The following is a 21,846-nucleotide window of genomic DNA, read 5'->3' as shown; positions in this document are numbered from 1 at the left end:
ATATAGAGTATGTTCTAAAAACAACTTTTCAACATCAGCATCTTGGTTTTGAGACTATTCAAACAGCAATAGCATCTTTCACCCGCTTCTGGGGAGAAGGGCAACTACACATTATGATATATAAAAATACATTATCTCTTTTATGTTACATGCTACCAAATAATTACCAGAAGCACAAAGCTAGCTTCATGCTAGAATTATTTGGTTGTGTTCAAGCATTGTGGGTTTTAACATTGGCAGAAATGCTCAAGGCCTCCAACCTCCAAAACCCTGTAAATTAACACTTTGAATGTTATTTGGTTACCCCATAAATTCTTTAGCACTGTAATGCTTTTTTCAGTACACTGAGCCTTGACTTAATGGCTGCCCTTAGTGACTCAAGAGTGGGGTTTATGTTTGTAGGTGCTGAACTTTAAAGATTCTTTGAGCAAAAGCCATAAGACAGACAGAGAATGCATCTAAGATTATCCCCATAACTAGGGAGCTCAACACTGATCCTTTAGCCAGTCATGCAGCTACAGGCTCCAGCAGACGTAAGGAAATACTCTAATTATTAAACTGCCTGTTCTTCCCAATACTTTTAAATCACAGAGTGAATAACCATTTGGGCTGGCTCAGTAATGACATTTACCTGTCTAGGAAGAGAAGAGTTAATGGACACAGCAGATGATGGACTTTCCCTGGCCCTGCTGGAACCCCAGGGCTGGCAGGCCCCTGCCAGCAGCAGCTGCAGCCTTGCTCAGCTGCCACATTTCATGTCAGGACACACGTCCCAGCACAGGAACCTCTCCTGGCCCAGCAGCTGTCTCCTGTACTGGGCTGCCCAGTGCACTGCTCCAGACACCAGCAGTTTCCTTCTCCCTGCTCAACTCTCCTATCTGAGAGTTTGAACAGGGATTGGTGCTGGTTTTGGTGCCAGTGTGCCCTGGGCATGGAGGGATGGTCCTGTTCCAGACCACCTCTGCTCAGGTGAGAAACCAGAATAGTTTTGTTCTGGCATTCAGGCTGGAGAGCAGGTAATCCTGTGAGTGAGCTGAACTGGTCACAGTGAGGAGCTTTCAGAGAGAGAGAGCATTTATCATTTCATAACAAACCTCAAGATCAATATGGTAATCACGTACCCAAGTCAAAGACAGCTCTCAGAAGGATAGCACAGATAGCCATCTTCCTAAGTAGATTTTTACTTCCTTTAGTGGAAGCAAATAGGGTGGATAAGTGCTGGGACATGTCTCTGAGTGAATTCACATTCAGAAGTGAGGCTCTTATCTCTGCCATCTCCTCGCTGCGATAGGAACAGGGCGAGCAAAGCCAAGGTTAGATCCTGTTCAGCTCACAATAGCAGCATGTGCTGCCTTTCAGAGCATGAATGCCAGTTTTTTACTGCAGGTGCTCTTGTGGTGTGGCCACGGGAGGAAAGCAATAACTGACATCCTTTTCCATTCAATTTACAGTCAAAAGGGTGTTTGTAATTTAGCAGTTGACTGGCTGAAGCTCAGCCCATATGGTAGCTGTTGTTCAGCAAAGGAAAAAAAAAAAAAGTACAGTACTTAAACCGGAAAGAACAGGCAGTCTGTGCTTCAACTCCAGGCTTCAAGGGGGTTCTGGCCCACTTTCATTCATATTTAAATGTGTACGTTCACACTGGGGACAGGGACACCGAGCCTCATTTCCTAATATTGCAAATCACTGCTTTACTTTAGGGTCTTGTGCTGTTATACACAAAGAGGGGAAAAACGTGAATGCAGATTTGCATCAGTGTCCCATGAGGAATACTGAACGTTAGAAGCAAAACCAGCTGGAAAGTACATAAAGAGCACAACAGACTCCAGTCTGGTTCCTTTTTCAGAATATTTCTCTTCCATTTGCCCTCTGATTGCAGCTCTAAGAGGCCCTCAAGTCACTGTCTACAGCACATAATTCTGAACACAAAGAAAACAAAGATGAACTTCCCAGATCATTTCAAATACATCTATGAGGTGAAATGTAATTCTGAACGGAAATGTCGACTTATGAGGAAAAAAAAAAAATCAGTTTCTTTCCTTTCAGTCTTTTTAGACAAAGATAGGCTGTTATCAGTATTTCCTTAAAAAAACATTAAAAGAATTTAAAAGTGGCAAATATGTCCCACAACAAACAGAAAGAATGACATTAAAAATAAAAATGGTAGAATGACAATTTCAGGTTAGTTTTAGCTTGGGGAGAATACTGAAAAGAAACCAATACAGGGTACACTGGCACATGAAATCTTGCTTAGAATTATATTCTACAGCTATGGAGCTTCCCAAGAAAACAAGGAACAAAGGAGAATGAGCAAAGAGGAAAAGAGGGAGGGAAGGGGCAGAGGAAGGGACCAAACCTCATCTCTTTCACTTGGATTTCACTACTCCAGTCAAGTTTTTAAAAACATTTATGATACCACTGGGGACCTGGAGCTGACACATGACTCAAAGGGGAGATGCAGTTATTAAAACTGTGATTAGCAATTACAAGTGCAGGGCTTGTGGAATTATGTTTTTCCTATGCAAATGTATCCCAGAGACAGGAGCTTCAAAGAAATTGTATTTGCACACCACTGTACACATTGACAGCTGCTGCCATGCAGCTTCAATTCTGTCCTTAGTCCTTTAGTTTAGGGTAGGACACAGACCACATTAAAAAGCCAAAAAAGACATGTGCTAGCCTAAAATAAAAACCAGTAAAAAGTAATTTCTGCATCCTTCCAACCAGCTCCTAAACTATCCAGTGTGTGTACTTTGCAATCCTATCTTAAGAACTTTTCTTCTTGCATGTGAAAAGCCACACCAACATAACAGGAAACTGTCCCAACATGCAGGAGAAATAGTGAAAGTCACTGTACACAAACTGATCTCAGACACACAAATCTGGTGAAAACCTGATTTTTAATGCCATTATATGAGGCATTAAAAATTAATACCAATAACAGAGAAGACCTGGATTGCTCAAAAGGTAAAATGCACAAAAATCAACACAAGGAAGGACTGACAAAGGAAAGAGGCTTTCTCTGCTTCAATCCAGCAACGAACCACAGCAAGAATATTCAATTCTTCAGCCTCTTTGCAGCTCCCACAATCCTGCACCCCCTGCAGCACCCTGGATACCAACATGAAGGTATTTAATGGAGAAACTGATAGGCATCATTCTGAGGTATTTTGAAAGCAATTTTGCATCCACTAAAATCATGCTGTGTTAAATGAGAAAATTTTCTTTGTTGGTTCATGCAAAACTGGCCTTTTCTATGAATTAAGGTCATTTTGCTGTGGCTAAAGTGGTATGTCTGTTTTTTACAGTGTTTCTGCAATTTCAAAGTTGGTCGCTGTGCAAAAGTGCTTCCCTTTGCTGCTGTGTTTCAGGCTAATTAATAAAGGTGACAGAATTAAAAGAAAACACTGAAGTTACATCTGAGGTAGATGCACATGTGCATACTACATTGATTTGGCACGGAACAGACATGTTAGGAACAAAAAATGATTATTCAAAGTTATATATTTAAGTTTATCTCCAAGTTTACTACCTTTAAAAAGTAGTTTTGAGCAGCTAAAAGCCAGCTACACATCCCACAATATCAATATAAGCATTCTGTTATTCCATACTGTATTTCTGCAGGTTTCATTAGCAAGGTCAGGAGTCAACATTACTGATTTACAGTCTGCAAAAAGGATGATGTCACTGAAATATGAAGAAGGTCAGAATCCCCAAAGAGAAATTATCCTAACAACAGAGTGAGATCATTGCTTGCACTTATCTGCTCCAAGGGGCAATAATCAAACAGACCTACATGTAAAGCCTGAGCTGAGCATTAGATAAAAGCTACAGAGGCAGTACTTTCCCAAGGTAATGCAGCAGAGTGCTGTAGATTTTGTTCTGAGCTTCACTCATGAAAAAGCTTAGTCTGCAAGGGTCTCAATCTTTTTCTCTCCCCTAAAATATTACATAGAAAATGTTATACACAGATGTGAATAAAAAACCTGGTTCCATTTCAAATAGAAGCACTGATACCTACACAGAACAAAATAAAGGGGCTCATTAAAAAACGAGTTTGTCTTTAACCTTTCATTTAAGGTTTAATACACAGCTTTTCCCTGCACTGAAATTCTACAGGCTGCTCAAGATCCCAATCTGCACCAAGAATAAAATCCCTGTAAGACCCTCAACCAGAATAAATACTTAAACTTCCCTGATCTACAAGAGCTGCAACACTGGCTAACTAATGCTAGCTACCAAGACAAGAAAATTAACAAGTTTATACTATCTGAGAAAACATCCACATTTTTATTGTTCTACCTTCTGCAACATTTTCCTGTGGATATTGGGGGGTAGAAGTTGCTATGCTGTGGTGAAAAGAAAATGTCTTTGCAGAACAGAGAGTGCTGCTAATCATCTGCAATAGGAATGAGCAATTCATCAAAAATTAAGTAAGCTTAAAATGAATTTGTAACCAAGGTCTTCTCTTATTTAGAAGTGGTGTCAAGTTGTTAGCTCTCCTCTTTCATCTCAAATAAATATAAATTGCCAAAGTTCAGAGCTTCTGAAGTGAAAAAGATGTCCTATCAGTACGTTTAAGGAAGAACTGCAATTGTGCTCCCACATGAGAGAAGCAGCTTCCTGGCCGTGGGTGTTTCATTTAAACTTTTAAGAGGACATCAAAACACATTTACATGAATATAGAGCAGTGCTTCCCTGGGTGATTTAAATGCATCTTACAGCTGTGGAGAACGAGTTTCTCAGTATTCCAAACATCCCTCTTAAAAAGAGGAATTATTAACTTATTTCTTTTTATACACATCAATAAAATCAGCCCCACCTCTGAACCCCATATTTTCTTAGCAGCAAGCCTGATGCTCCTTCTGTTTGCCCTGTCCCAGAACTCCAACACTTCTGCCTGGCAAACATTCCATGGCACACTGAGCTCAGGGTGAGTGCTCAGTGCCAGACACACTTCACACCTGAAGCCATCACATATCCCAGCACAGAAATCCTGAGTTTGTAAAATCAGGTCTTTTCCACTACTAACATGGGTGTGCTGGAAGAACAACCATCATGAGGAAACCATAATCTACAAAGCCTGCTGATTCCTGATGTGTCTTCTAGAACACCAGGACAATTTATTTTTATTTTCTTTTAAACAAACAAAGAAAACTGAAGGTTGTTTCTCTAGCTGAAATGTGAGTGTAGAAAATCAGTTTGGGACTTCTTCCCTGGGTAGTTCAATGTGAGCTCACTCTGCAGCTCTCTGTGTGGGTGAGGGCAGAGCTGCAGCCCTATCAGCTGATCTGGGGAATGTGATCCATTAGAGAACCATCCTGCCCTGAGGGACCAAACACAGGGTATGTATGGAAGGCTGCATGAATTAATGCTGCACAGACCGGTAATGACTTCTGATTAGATAATATAATACATCCCTGAGCAATCAGCACAGAAAAAACACCCCAGATTCTGCCACCAGCTCCTCCTCTGCTTCACCACTCACAAATCATGCACTTCCCCAAGTACGCCTTTCGTTTTTTAAACATTGTACAGCAAAATGTGTAGTGCTCAGAAAGATATCTGTCAGGGCAGAATGAGAAAATACATTTTTTTACTGACTTGGTGAGTTCCTGAGATGTTCTCCCGTTTTTATATCCCCAGAGAAAAGCAGAATGCTCTTTGAGAGTGTCACTGGAATTCAGTGATGAGCATCATCACCAAGAAGTTTTGACATAGCACCATCAGAAAAGGAAACATGGAACAACAGTGGAAGCTCCCCCATCTTTGCCTTGAAAATACATCTATAATAAATAAGATTTGGTTAAATCCACAGAGTAAATGGGATAGAAAATAAACTAGCTCCCCTTACTTTGCTGTAATTCCAAAAAGAATCCTTTTGAGGTATAACAATATAAAATCAACATAGCTCAAAGTCATGGAAAATATATTTTGATTTCAAAATTAACAAACGTTGCAAAATTTCAATCTCTTAAATATCAGATAATCATTATTTCTGCTAACCTCCTCTTAACCTTTCCAAAAGAATGCTTCTTGTAGCAAAATGGCCTTTGAACTTACCAAATTCTTATTTTCTCTTCTATAATCTTACCTCTGGTTGCACAACTCGCAAAAGTGAAGTTTGCCCATTTTTCCAGTAATCATGTTTCTCTCTTCAGCCCTGATAACTGCTTCATCTGCAACAGCATTTATTGTCAACAAAAGCAGAGTGAAAAGCTTATTCAATGACTTTTTTTGCCCTTTCATTACTTATTCAGGATGATTAAATCTGATCTGGAGTAATTTCAAATTGATTTTTACATCTGAAATATCAAACACAACAACTTGCCATTTTTCTCCCTTTTGTTGGAGTGCTGAATAATTATGTTATGCAAGACTTAAACATTTAATCTTTCTCTCTGTGTGAAGAAAAGTGGTCAATTCACAGGAGTGGGTGAGAGGAGGAGAGCTCCAGTTGAGTTTGCAGTGCCCAGACCCACAGAGACTCAGCCTGAGCACTTGAAGGAAGTGATGACTTGAGACTTCTCCAGGAAAAGCACAGCACACAAACACTGGTTTGCTGAGTCAGACTGGGGGCTAAGGGAGGGCTCTATAATGAGAAAATCTTCACAAAGTGAAATCCACAGTCTAAAAATGAAAACAGAAGCCAATTTTTCCTTAAACATTTACCCTGATGAAAAGCAGGGGTAACTCAGTTTACATTGAGCAAAGAGGGAAGAATCAAGACTGGCACTTCCCTCCACAACAGCTCAATATTTTAGCAGATTTACTGTCAGCCTCCAGCCCTTCTGCTTTGGATCATGCAGACTCAGAACAAGAATCAGATCTAGGGAAAAGGCATCTGTTCAGGGACTATTAGCAGCTCTTTGTTTTATGAAGTGACCAATGTTTCCAAAGGATGCAACATCTTTCTTTTTCAATGAGGATTTTGCAAGAAGCTTATCTGCAATGAAAAAAACACGCCACCACTTTATAAAAAGTATTACAAAAGTCATTTTTACAGTTACAGTAAAAGACCACAACACAGACATTAAGAGTCTGTCCCTCAAAACCACAGGTCTTTCATTTGCTTGATGGTTTGGGATTTTTTGTTTGCTGTTTTTAAAGTGAAATACTATATTTGGGGGTTCTTGTATGCATTTGTTTTTTCTGCCATCATGGTGAAGCTGCAAACATTGTCATGTTTTTCTCTAATTTGGTGCCAACATCAAACTGGAAACTTTTTTTTTTTTTTTAAATGAAAACCAAGATTCTGATGAAATACAAGACCTGTGGTTTTTAGGAAAAACAAAGTATCACAAGATTTGTCACAAAAACACAGGGCTGGCAACAGTAACAATCTTATGTACAGTAGCCTGCTATTTATAGGTGCACTCACGAGTCTGCACATTTCTGCTCTCCAGTAACAAACCTAGGAGGAAAAAGGGCTCAGCAACAATTATCACAGATACCTGTCATGATTTAAGTCAAGAACAAAATGAAAGTGGCACAAAACCCAGATCATCATCTGGCAGAAATCAAACAGGATTCAGCTGCAGACACAAACAACAAATTACACAAAGTGAGATTCTGGTCCTAAAACTCTGTCAAAGTCCTAAAAAATCTGTAGAAGTCTTAAGAACCAAAGGCTCTGCTGTATTGCAAAGGGCACTTCCATGGAATGGGCAGCAAAGGGAGGGATATGCATTCCTTTGTACATCCAGTCCTGGCTCACTGAGGGGTGTCTCTGACACTGTACATGTGATTTTCATACTCTGACTCTGTCAATTGCTCAGGGACTTCCTTCACTGAACAGCTCCTTTGTTCCTTACAAGCTGAGGTTTAAGTTAATATCCACCTCCAGATCTTCTGGCCCCTGTGTTCCTGCTCACAGGACACCCTCTGGGTTGGCACAGCCCCACAGCATGGAATGGGCAATGTGGCTCTTTTTGTGATTGTCTAAGAGTGATGCACACATAATATGACAACAACATTGCTCAAGTCCAAACTCCTAATATCAATACTAAATCTCTTTATACACAAAAGCAAGGAAACCTTCAGACATATTTAGAAGATGCAGCTGTTTGACTTTTCTTTAGTCACCTATGAAGAAATGCATAGCTTAATTCTTTCTGACCAGAGAAATGTGTTGCCTGCAAGCTCCAGAGGAAAAGCAGAGCTCAGCTTGTCAGACACCAACTCTTTGTCTACACAGTTAAGTAACTATGACACAGTGATGTTAATCACAGTTTTAATATTTTCTCTTTGGAAGAAATTATGCTGATAAGCTCAAATACAAGTGACAACAATCAGAGAGCAGGATGGTTACTGTATTTCCATTTTCTATAGCCCAAACCCTGCCAGGTTAGCAGAGGCTTCTTCATGTGCTCTGGGGTGCTCAATCAAGAAACATAAGAACAAAAGAACAATTAAGGAACTTCCCTTATAATATTCTTTTAGTTGAGAAAGAGTAAGCTCTGTAATTTCATGATGTTGGGCCTTCCACCTTCTGGCAGTCTCAGAACTGCAACCCCAGTGGATTTCAGAACACCAACCCTGCAAAATACACTTCCATTCAGTTCTTCAGGCTCCACCTGTCCCAGCAGCAAGATTCAACAGAAGCCACGATTCAGTGGGAGGTCCTGGCAGAAATGGGATTAAAAAGGTTATTTAGAGCTGCTTTCTGTAGTCACTGAACTGGTAGCTGGGGAATTGCTGATGCTGGGAATGCACAGCTCCCTTCCAACAAGCTTCCAAAACGATGAGCCTGCCACAGTATTTTTACTGAAATTACAGGACAGCAAAGGAGACAGAGGCTTGTTTCTTCACACAGTCCTTTGCAGAAGCAAGGCTACACAGAAGGGCTGCTCTGACTGCTAAATACACTCTGCCTGCCAAGGCAGCCAATCTTCCATGGAGCACACTTGCACATTATCTATTATTGACCACTTCTAGAGCACAAAGCAATCTCATTATGCAATGAAAACAGTTCCTATAAAGGCATCTATGCAAGTGTGATGGGTTTTTTTTCCACATTTTTACATTACTCTTCCAGCCTTCCCCTTTCACACCAGCTGCAGTCGAACGACTCGCTGGCCTTGATGCTTACAATGTTGGATGTGATAGGAACAGACTAGACATTGTTTTAACACAGGAAGGTTAATTTAAAATAACCTTCCTAAGCTGTTCATCCTGCAAGACAGCAACATTACAAGGAGAAGACACGGATTCATAAATAGGATCAGCTTTCAGTGCTCAGAGCAGTGGCAGCAGCACTTGTCATGAGCACTCTGTGCCGAGTCTCCGGGGAAGCGCAGCCTCAGCTGCTGCTCTCACAGCTCCTGCTGCCAGTCACTGCCAGCCTCTCCCACTCAGGAGCCCTGCTCCTGAGCTCCTCAAGGTAAATGCTACCCCAGGACAAGAGATGAACGGCAGAAAATGCTCCATAGCATGCCTGCTACTGTATTTCAGCACCAGTTGGCTTTTGACGTATCTGTATCCCCCAGCAAATGAACCAGCCTTTGAAATTAGGCTGATTGTTAGAAAATCATCATTTAAAGGAGCCTTAGAAAGATTTAGGAAAAAACCCCAGGACTTACAGTCACACACATGTACTAGAGGCAACCAAAAACCACTACTAAAAGGCTGTATCAGTCCTGCCATAAAAATTTCTTGAGGGATTTTTGTCATCTAAGTCTCTACTCCCACATGACTGACCTTGACTTTGCATCCTCCCCTTTGAACAAAGCAGGAATAATATCTGAGTGCTCAGGAGATATTCTAGCCAAAAAAATACACTGCCTTCAGATGCAGCAAAGGATTAGAATTCCTGAAGCTGTCATGGACTTTGTCAAGGCCTTTTTAAGCATCATTACATCTGCCTCTTCCTCATGATCAACCTTCTTTCAGGTCCACAAAGACAGCATTTAGGCAGCCTTGCATGATGGCCACTCCAAACTATTTCCTTGAATCCTACAATGAAAAGACTGCTGAATGTTGTTTTCCAAACGCCATAAAAATATCATACTGAGTTAAAAAGGCCAGAGATTATTTTGTACTACCCCACTGAAAAGCCTGTTGCTTACTCCACAGCTACCTTTTTAGATAAACAGTGTGGGCTTTTTCTTCTATTTTAAGAAAGTTATAATCCAGAATTACTGTTTTCATGAAAATATGGCAGAGGGGACAATGAACCATGTAACTGTCATGGAATCATCACCAAAGCCCAGGAGTTTCTTAAGGCTTGTCTCTAACTCTGAGGCCTCTGCTATAACAAAAAAAGAAGAGACAAAATATTCCAGGGTAGCTGTTCACACTGGCATAAATCATTCTGAAAGCAGTGATATAACAGTGATTTATTCATTACCTTACTTATTACAGTGTAAAAGAATCATATGAAAAAATCTGGAAAGAGCTCTCCACAGATGGGAAAAAGCCAGCACTGAACTGGCGATGATGAACAATCTGCCTTCCATTTGTAATTCCACCTGAGAAGATGCAGATTTTAGCTGTGCTCAGTGGCCCCTTCACAAAAAAAAAATCTTGTAACAGCACTGAATTCCCCTCCTCCTCAGGGGGTAGCAAACCTGTGTGAGCATGTAGGAAATGCAGGGCTTCTGACTGAAGTTTTATTTTTGCTGTCTGGGCAAATTATTATTTATTTACCCTTTTACACCAGCAGCTTTTCTGGGAGAAAAAATGCATCCAGATGTCTCACTGGAGAACAGTGAGACATGTCACTTTGTAAGGGTGAAGGACAAGGCTTTTACAAGGCCATGAAAATGCTAACAGGAAAACACTACTGAATTTTGCTTTTTTTTTTTGTTCAAATTCCAGAATCAGCAAGTCTTTATAAAGATAGTTTCAGTATAAAGAAGTAAGACGATAATAAAAATATTCCTCTAAAGAATCAGTCAGATGTTATACAGTTGGATCTTTGCTAAAATAGGAAATGAAGGTGGAGGGATGAGGGGAAGAAAGGATAAATTAACGAATAAATAAATCAATAAATGAAGCAAGCTCCTGTAGGAAAACAGCATCTGTTGAAATAGCAAATATCTGTCAAAGAGCCCAAACCACACTATTTCATGGTATCTATTTTTTCCTCCCATTAGTCATGGTTTGCAGGAGTTTTAGAACCATGGAATGATGCAGCTGTAAAAAACCAAAACCTATTCCGTTTATTAATAGATGCTATAAAAATAAATACTAATTTTTATCTTATCTACTTTTGAGTAGATCCAAAGTAGCACAAAACAAATCAAAAAGCACAAAATCACAACAGAGGATATGACTAAGCCACATCAAGTAGATAAGAGCCCAAACTTCAGACACACTGCTAAATCAAATTGGTATTTACATGTAAATATTTTATCTTGCATGTAAACCATTTGTCTCAACACCAGTAAGATCAGCAAAGCCTACACAGACAAGGCATGTTAGCACTGGAAGTGTTTTCCTTCTCAGGGCTGTACTGAAGCAACACATCACAGATACTGCACATTTGAGTAGAAAAACCGGTGAAGAATAACACAATATGAAAAGTCCATACTTTTTATCACTACCCCCAACACACCTATGTATGGTTTAAAATAAGAGGTTCTACACCAAGGGCCAATTTCAAAACACTTTATGAATACCAAAGGACAATGTGCCAACATTACAACAGGTACTAAAACGCCCTCATCCCTGTTTTCATGACCGTCCCTCTCCTATACATGATGCAACAAAAAAACTACACTCTCTTGCCTAGTTTCAACTCTTGGGTTTTCACAGGCAGTCTGGTATGAACAAGAACTGAAATGAATCAGAAGCCATGTGAGAACTCAAATTATGCATTTAAAAAAATGGTGCTGACAAAATTGTCCAGCTCATTCACATTCTCTCCTCCACGTGCTCTTCTGTTTCTGCTTCCAGAAGGAAGCTAGCAAGAAGCACAGAAAAATTTACACAGCATTCTGAACCAAACTGAAGTTAGAAAGGAGAAAACCTAATAGAAGAAGCAAAACTCTCAGATACCTTCCCTGAAGAATTTAGGTTGATGTGATCAGGGCCAGGAGAAAAGTCACTTGAGCTCCCAATTCGAGTTCTGCTGCCAAGTCACACTGTGGGAGGTTTTAAGCAGACCTGAAAGCTTCTAGTCCCATCTGTAAATGGCACTTGTCTGGCACTAGGTTTAAATATGAAAAAACGTTTCAGACAGATATTTTTGAGGAAGCCCTCTCTAATCAAGAGTGGTGTTTTACTTCCAGAGTTTTAAAGTACAAAGTAATTTACTTCCTGCAAAAAGTATGGGAAGAAAATTGATGGCCAGTTTCTCATTTTTACTGGAGATACTCACTCCCCTCACCTAGTCTGTGGAAGCTGAAATTTTTAAAAAGGTGTGTTCTAAGGATGGAAAACAAGACAAATCTTGCTCAGCTTCTTGCAGTGCTGTATTCCACATATGCTATTTCTGCCCTCTGATTTAAAGATATATTAAAAGATGTAAGATATAAAGATATATTACTGCTTTAAATAACTGCTCACATGAGGAATGGAGTAAAACAAATATTTTAGAAACTCCTAATAGGCTTACATCTACTTACATACGGGTAACTATGAAAGTATGGGTAAGAAACAAATACATTACAGAAATTATTTAAAAAACAGTCAAAACCATTAAAGAGCTAAATTCAGTGCATGGTTTATTTGCAAGAAGCTAGCTAACCAGCTCTTACTGCAACTACATGTGACAAATCAGAAAGAATCAATTTGAATTGGGAGTTCCTAATCCTTGTGACATGATGTTCAACAGGGCATTAAATTTTAAAAATTGAGACCAATTGCAGTGAATACACTTCTATTTTATTTCAATAAATAAACTATTTTCTCTGTACAAAACTTGGAAAGGCTTAAGTTTATTAAAACATAAGCCACAGACAAAGCATGTAAGAAAAATGGTATCAAAGAACAAAGTCCAGATGAAATTTTGCATCTGCTGCATATAAAACACTCCACCCACACTTAGCTGTGCCAGGAGAGAAAGGAGGCAGACACAGCTACTTATTTCTGCTCAGAGTTCTTTGCTTCTCAGCGTGCTCCACGATTTTTTCTTCCACATAGAGCCCCTTTCTCTTTCTCACTGCGTTCATGTACTTGCGGGCCTGGTTCTCCGAGTCTGCCTTCTCCCCAAAGTGCAAATATTCCTCCTCAGTCGTGGGCACCCAGAACGGGTCACTGGCAATGATCTACAAAAGCAAACAAACAAAAAAGAGGGAAGCAGTACAGAAGTTTATTAGCATATTTCAAGTCATCAACTGTTGAAGTAGAGAAACCAAAGTAGAGCAGATCAAGCTGTCTGGAAAGCCTGCAATTAGCTATGGAAGCAGAGAACAAGAGTTAAGACACACTCTGCAGCTCTTGTCCTAAGCCCACAACAACTTTTCAAATTCAGCTGCAATTATCTGCACAAGTTTTTCTAAAAGCAATTTCAACTGCCCATCAGCAAACAGTGCTAAATAATGTACAGAAAATTCTCAACTTTTAAGAGAGAGCTCCTTATTTAGAATATTAACACACAACAATTGCATTAGAATTTTTCAGAACTGAAGATTTCTGCTCATTTCTGTGCCCTATGTTTTCCAATCCCAAGCCCAAGTTGGACAGATGGTTTAAAAATCACCGTTTCTGGGTCTAACATATTTAGCAGACTTGTTCTTACAGCTTTGTAGCCCTTCTCTAAAACAGATTTTAGATCTAACATGATCAGGCAATAACTGGACATACCTTTATTTCCAGTTCATCCTCTATACCCCACACTTGTGGGACTACCATAGAGGGTATTACAGAGAACTCTGTAAATATGAACATTAGGAAGGGATGGAATTGACCATATAGTGTTACACAGGTTCTACTGCAGATTTCAAAAGTACTAAGTTTTCTTGATTGTAGATTTCCTCACAAGAGGCAGTTACAGGTAATATATTTTTCGAAAAAACCCCAAAGGTAATAATGTAGTAATTTCTTAAACAAAATCCTCATGGAAAAAGCAGTCCAGACAAGTATTAGTTACTGCAAGAATCACAATAGTTGTAACAACTGAGCACATTACTCTATAATAATTTCTGAAATATTAGCACTAGCACTAACAACTGACAAGGAGAGAACAAATTTTCCTACGTTACCAATTTTAGCTTAATGCTCAAAGCCTTTTCTACCATTGCAAACCTCTTCTTCTGACAAATCCTTTCAATTGCCATATGGTACTTCAACCTAAGCAAAATAACCTAAAGCTCAGGTTACACAAACAAACAAGAAGAGGAATTAAAAAATGATGACTGAAGATGGATGATTTTCCCCAGAAACATCAACAATTGTGGAGTCCTAATTTAATACCTCATGTTAAATAACTCCCAACACAACCACACAAATTACACTTTATGGGGAGTTAGGAGAATGACTGTGGCAGCCTAATTTGTACTAAGCAATACTGTAGGTTCAGTCTTGCAAAAATGGGATGTAAAGCTAAACCAACAGAAACAGTTCTAGTTTGCCACAGTTAGGCACATGCACAGACTAAATTAAGTGGGTATTACTCGTGCTGAAAGTGACAGCCAATCTCAATTATTTACATGGGAAATGACTATGCACAGGGTTGTCTGGCTGAAAACCAAAAGCAAGCAGAGCTCAGAAATAAACAGTCTGAAACTCAGCTTTCCAAATTTTTCTGTGTTTATTTTTCACCATAAACGTAAGGACTGTCTAACCACAGAAGAATCTGCTTGAGTCATACCCACTCTGATGTCTTGCACAGGGCCTTCTAACCAATGCATACAAACTTAGAGGTAATTCCTTGACAGCTTACATCTATAAAAAAACAATGGTCCCCCCTCTATAAGAGTTTGAAAGTTTCACCATTACTTTATGCACTAAACATACAGAGAAAGGGCAGTGGAGATTGCATGCAGACTTGTGCTCATCCTGAACATCTTATTGATGTAAAGCTACAAGGGATGTCCCCTTTCATGATCTGCCTAAAGAACTGAACAAACAAAAATTTCCAAGTCTAAGAACACATGAAGAAGAAAAGGTGATTGATGCTCAATGGATTTGCTTCAGCCTGTACTACAGAGGGAGGTTCTACAGCTACAAACTGCTAAGTTAAAGACTGTTAGTGTGCCCTTTGATGATTTACCTGGCAAGAAATGAAACACACAGAAATTATGCCCAGAGAGAAGCAGTGAGACAGCAGATCTTGAGGAATGAATGTAACAGAGGAATCCAAAAGTATACAAAATTGAACTTACAGATCTAATCTACCCGTAAATATTTAGATACTGTAGTGATGGATGTTTAAGAAAATCCCCAGGTTTGACAGACTGGCTCTTTCAATAATTGATGAAAGACTTGCCCTACTGAAGTTTTGCACTGGATATTTCTTCCACTGACAAGAATTCTTTATGCTTCAACAGGTCTAAGGGAAGTCAGCATAACAACAGGTTTAAATGTACTATTCAGTATTTATTAGCCAGCAAGGGTAAAGCTATTTCAGCCCAGGGTTACAGAATCCTGAGTGAACCTTGTACTGCTACATGATGCAGAGCAGTGCAGTAAAGAGGTTAATTAGGTTTCAAAGAACTACCTCAGGAGTAGCTTGGCTTATCAACCTGTCTAAATAATTCAGCCACTACACACTGCTTCTAGAGCAAGATCTGGTGGCATCAGAAAATTTCTGTTAGAGGACTACACCTACCTAAATGGTGCAAATACACTATAAAAGATGAAATAATCAGCAGATGTGTTACCATGCCATGGTAAGCAATGGGAAAGAGGAACCTAGGCCATCATCTTTAAGAAGTCACTGTAATCCTTTGATGACACAAAGGGGGTGTTACTGACACAGTGACCCAAACAAAAAAGTAGGAAGTTTTTCTTTTCTGAAAGTTCTGATTTTGTGAGTGAAGGCAAAGGCACAAACCAGACTGTTCCTCTTTATTCATATCACATTAATGCATCAAGGCAAATGTTCACAGCAGGTGGAATCCATCATTCCCCTGCTCTGTTAATACAGTGCAAGCATGCAAAAGGAGAACAGTCCCAAAGCGTTGTCATCAATTTCCTTACAATGGGAACTGTCAGAATGGTGGGTCTGGGTTTCCTGGAATCAGAGCTAAGAAGCTTTTCAGGTCCTGAGCTATTGTTTGTATTCATGGGAACCACACAGGGATGGTTCTGGAATTTGTAACAGGAATTGAGTTTTTGTCTGGATGAAGCCTTCAGTGATGAATTAGATTCTAAATGGACCATTCCTTCTGGAATATGGTATAGTAATTTCACAGAGGTCATTTACTTTGGATCCTGAAAAATCCACAGGCTTAAAGCAGGACAGACATCCAGAAACATTATTTATTCTATGTTGCATGCCACTTTTAATTTAAAAGTATTTAAATGTTTCCATATACTACTTTTTCAGTACAAAACTAAAACATATAGCCTGACTCCCCTTAAAATCAGAAATGTGACAGCATCTTGACAACACTTTTACAAAAAGCTACATTCCTCAACAAAACCTTCAATCAAAAGAGAACTGGACATTCAAAATACTATGCCTTGCCTTAAAGATGAAAAATCTTGAAGGGACTGAAGCAATTCAGTCAACCTTCTATCAGAGGTCTGCCTCTCTCTCTCTGCCAGTGTATTGTGTGCCTGGGAACCCCTGAGCAGGGAGGAAAAGAAAATGATCACAGCCAAACCTTATGTCCCAAGTTTAACAGACAGAAGATGTCAAGAGGCACTAACATTAGGAATAAGAATCTGTAAAACCAATGACATTAGGGTATTGTTAGCATTATGATAAAGTACATTTACAAATACCACCATACTGTGCATGACTTGATAACTGGAAAATTCAGCACACCTTTTCTCCAGGAATTTTTCTAGGACTTGGGAATTTTTCTTTTTAACAGCATGAACTAGCCAGTGGCCTGTGCTTATTTATTACTCAACATCAGAATTGTCTGACAGGGACAACATCAGCCTTAACTGCAAACAGCCCAGCAAATACACAACTACTCCTCCAAGTGTACACAACAAAGTCCTTCCTCCTTAACACAACCAAGTATTTCTACACATCTGCAAGGCTATTCTGACATTTATTTTAAGAAGTGAACTATAAATCAACATCCGTGCAGTGGATCACTGGACCAGCATTTATTCTATTAGAAAACAAGCATTTTCCCTAAATGAGCCCTTATAAAATGCAACACAGGAAAATGAATCAATGCACAGCAGCTGATACAGTTCTTAAATCTGTTATTGCAAACACAATGCCTAAGTGATGGAAATGTTCCTATTAAAGGAGCATTGAAATTAAGGAACATTTTAAATAATCTCCACTAATTTATTTTCTAGAAGCCTTGAGTGATATACTTTGTTTAAAGTATGACTATAAGCACACCTGTAGAATTCCATCATGCTTTAAAGAAAAATAAAAACTCCCAGTCAAATACATGAAGTGTGTCCCATCACTCACTCCAGGTATAAATAAAACTATTTATAATGTAGTCAGCTGGGATTCGGTATTTCAAAAGAAGTGAATAGATTACTTGAAATATTGTAAGCAAAGAGTACTCTTTAGAAGAAGAAACCATTCTAAAGCAAGATGTTTCATTAAATGTAACAACTATTCAAACCAACACACCCAAACAATGAAGTCTCCTAAGACTTGTTTAGTAAGAGCATGCAGAGTAGCACAGGCAAAACAGATGTCACTCTCTTTTAGCTTAACAACACCACATTAATTATTCAAGTTATAAATGCTTGTATCTCTATGAGAGACATAATCTGAATACCTGTAATAATAATCAATAGAAATAGAAATACTGTGAGCATACTATGTCAATACTGATAAATGATAGAGTGTGTACTAATCCTGCAAATGATTATATAAGCTAATCAAGCTTTTCAGTAAGACATGAGTTGGAGCAGACCACTTGCAATTCAAGAGGACTTGGAATTTTAAGGCTTAATTTGAGGATGATTTATTATTTGCATTTCAGTGTCACCCAGATGGCTCCAATAGTGATGCTGGTCCCATTGTCTAGTGTATTTTACAAAATGATGGTAAGAAACAGTTTCTGCCTAAGGCAGCCTAATTAAGCAAAACAAGGTTGAGAGAAGCACCAGAAGCAAACAGAAGGATCTGCCTAGTTCATCCAAAAGGTCAGGCAGATTTGGGAACACAGCCATGCTCCTGGTAGCATTTCCCCTACTGGTCCTTACTGTCTGATGAAGACAGAAAATTTCTTTTTAGCCAAATAGCATCAATGTGGAAAATGCCTTAGCTGGCCATGAATAGAAAGAGCAATCTTACACTGTCTGATGGAGATTTTAAGTCCAAGCAACATTATGGCCTTTGTGAACTGCTCAGTAAGAAATCCCAAGAAACACTAAATTCAGTGTGACTGGGCACAGCAGCCATCAGCAAGCCAGGAAAAACATTATGCCAGAAGTTATTTCTTGTCTTCAAAAACAAAAGTCAAAATAATATTATGCAAAATTTCAAAGATGATATGGGCTCCAGTGGATCAGAATCCTTTCTATCTTTGAAAATTTGATGGCAGGAAGGTATTTCAGGAGCATTTTACAGTTCAAGTGGTGTCCATCACCTAGCAATGACAATGAAATAGACACAGACTATGCAACTGAGAAAGGTACAGCTGATATGCATGTCTGACATGTCTGAAGGAGCCCTGAGAAACAAAGAATACAGAGGTGTATGTGAACAGTTACCTACTGTTTTTCAAGGAAACCATATGTAATATGTTGGGTAATGCTGCACAAGTGGTTTTGCACAAACAAATTCAAGGCCACTTGGGTACTGGCACTGTGCTTCCAGAACAGAGAATACCTTACATGAGTGTACTGCCTGTGTGGATACTCTGCAAATAAAAGAAGCATCCAAAACTGTCCCATAATTCAGAGCTTCCACTCACAATATAATGGGGACTGCCAAGGCCTGAAAATGCCTGGTTAGATACAAGAACTCCCCTTCCAAGAAATATTGTTATAATGAACATTTACACAATAAGTTATAAAATAAACTCATACAAGTTTATTTTGGCTCAAGAGCATCATCCTTGTTTGTGTCTCAAACAGTGACAGTTAAACTTTACTCTAGACTTCAGCCAGGAGCTGTTAATAGGAATTTGGTAACTGGAAATAAAAAAAGGAGATGTGTAGCTCTACTGCTGCATTTTTTCCTATTACTTAAGAAACATGTATTGAGAAAGAGAATTAAAGCCACACCCCTACCACTCTTATTTACTGTTTCAATTAGCTTCAGATGTTCCTGCCAAAACAATGAGCTTTTTATATTTGAAAGGTTCCAGGTTACTCCTCGAATTCATTTATGTGCTCAAACTGTCACTGGTGCAATAATGTATGTAAAATTACAGTTCAAGCCTAGAATAGATTCTCTCTCATTACCTCACCCTGCTTCCTGTTTAACACAAGCCTAACAATCTCATCCAGCAACTTCTATATTAAGCCTCATCTTCGGAGCTGTAAAATGACTTACAATTTGAAAGGCATGAATTAAAATTCAGAATATAAAACTTCCACATTCAGAAGTCTCATATTCCTAGCAATTATTACACACAGCCCTTCTCTTACCTTTCTCCAGAGCCCTGAGGCACGTTCTAGGCACTATTCTACTTAGAAGGGACAATGACAAAGAATTCTGATTAAATGTGTTTACAGCTCACTCATGCCCCCTCAAGAAGAAAAGTATGTTTAATAGTTAATCTTCATGCAATTGAAAAGATCTGATTTAACAGGAATACTATACATTTCACAACTTTACAACTAGTAGATGTCTTTGACAATTCTTGCTGAAAATTCCATCAGCATCTGAACAGAGCCACATGCATTTCTTTTTGCTTTTAACAAAGATTTCCCAAATGGGATGAGAATTCCATTATTCTAAGGATTCTGTAATCACAAATACCTTCTTGTTCAAAACCCTATGATTAAGATAAAATTTCATGACTGAGTAAAAGATTTAACTGCAAAGATATGAGAACAAAAGTAACAGGCTTAAACAAAAACATACTTACTAACTGAAGGTTATTATTAATCCAAAGTTCAAAAAAATACAACTAGTTCATAATTATCCTAAAGTTAAATATTTTAAACTAACAATTAAATACCAAAGTTTATACTGAAATCAAAGAAAGTACTGCCAAGTAAACCCAACTCACCTAACATTTGCCTAACTTTAAACATCAGTTTTTTTAAGCTGGGACTAAACTGAAAGCTCCCATTAATGGTTCCTTGATGCTGTCCTTTACAGGAAGGAATGAATTGTATAAGCATGCCAGAAGAAATTAATAAAAAAGGAGTATCTGACAAGACAGACCTCGATATATGTATTGCTCCATCCCTTGGGGCTGGAGCAATCCCAACTACACAAAATCCATTCATTAACTGAATTTTTAAAAAAAGGGCAATATCATTTCTACAGAGACCAAAATGGCTTTATTTAAATGTAGGCTCTATCACTGACTTTCCTGTATTCAGAGTCTACAAATCATGGCAAGGAAATATAGTAAAAGAGTGAGCTCAAACCTCAGTTCTTTAAACATACTCTATGCATGTGATTTCCATGGGACAAAGTGTTTGGAAGTTTAAAAATCCTCCAAACTGTCTATTCCCCTTTGTGTAAAACACGGTTAACAACACACTAGAAGGAATTTGTGTGACAAATACATGTCCCAGGTACTCAGCTAATGAGCTGAGCACACTGAGAAACAGCAGCAGCACAGAGTTCATTCAGAATGCCACGGAAGGGTTTGGAGAGTGTGCAATTAAAGCAGCAGCCACACTCTCAGTAACACAGTTTTAACACTAAGGAAAAACCAGCTTAAGAGTACACAAAGTTCACATCATCTTATCTTACACAATGATGCATTAAGTAGTAGGGATTCAAATAAAATGCTGGAGTTTGTCATGTAGATACACATACCATAATTCATCAGTAAAGTAATAATGTCAAAGTCATGCCCAACACCTGATGCAACTTGGTGCAGAATTCAAAGAGAGGAAGAAACAGGAGCTGAGATACAAATAGTTTCTCATGGCTTCTCTGTCATGCTAACACTAGAGATTTTGCAAATTGTATTTATTTAGAAATTGTCTTGATGGTGTGAGAGTAACATGCACTCCTTCTGCCATCCCTGCACAGAGATAACATTACCAGTAGCTTAGTAAAAGGCTTATTTTATCACAAAAATATGTGAGCATGGCTTTCATGGAGACAAAAAGCCCAATCCTCCCTCACTGACAGATTCCCCAGGTGGCAAGGTGACTGCTTACACAGTAATTTTCCTACTACCAATGCATTTAACATACTAGATGCAATTATAATCTCTCTCAGAGGTCAGTTTTAGAATATGTTGCCAGTTGTTCAAATCCCTCTGTCCTATGAATATCTATAATCATGTGTGAATATTTTTTAATGTGAAATTCATAACCTCTGAGAGTGAATGCACCCACCAAGGCTTGGGGATAGAAGGGGAGGCCTGAGAGCCACAGGGTTCATGTTTTTGCTCAGTGCTGGAGCACAGGAGCAACAAATCCTAAAGGAACTGGCACAGAACAATGGTTAGATGGAATTGAGTCCTACTGGCTGATATTCCTCCAGGGCACTGATGTCAGAGGTTCACACAAAAGACCACTAAAGCCACAAAACCTCACCAGCTGCACTTCAGAGGAGACCATGCAGAACTGACAAGATTACTGTACACAGTACAGCCAACACTCACTGGTTTGAGGTACCTGATCTGTACTGGCTCTAACCAAAACCTCTATACTTAAAAGATGCAG

General features: G+C 38.9%; 1 protein-coding gene across 1 annotated transcript in view; it reads right to left on the bottom strand.

The window, feature by feature from the left end:
• Positions 1-12,651: 12,651 nt before the first annotated feature.
• EFL1 (elongation factor like GTPase 1) overlaps positions 12,652-21,846 on the bottom strand; it is a 63,364-nt gene continuing 54,169 nt past the window's right edge. The window contains exon 20 of the mRNA XM_036389612.2: positions 12,652-13,211. Coding sequence (XP_036245505.1) covers positions 13,023-13,211 — 189 coding nt within the window. The 3' untranslated portion in view covers positions 12,652-13,022. The remainder of the gene's footprint in view (positions 13,212-21,846) is intronic.

This window comes from Molothrus ater, chromosome 13 (genome assembly GCF_012460135.2).
Source record: "Molothrus ater isolate BHLD 08-10-18 breed brown headed cowbird chromosome 13, BPBGC_Mater_1.1, whole genome shotgun sequence".
Taxonomy (NCBI): Eukaryota; Metazoa; Chordata; class Aves; order Passeriformes; family Icteridae; genus Molothrus; species Molothrus ater.
Note: the sequence above shows the minus strand (reverse complement) of the source record. Positions and strands in the feature narration are given on the sequence as shown.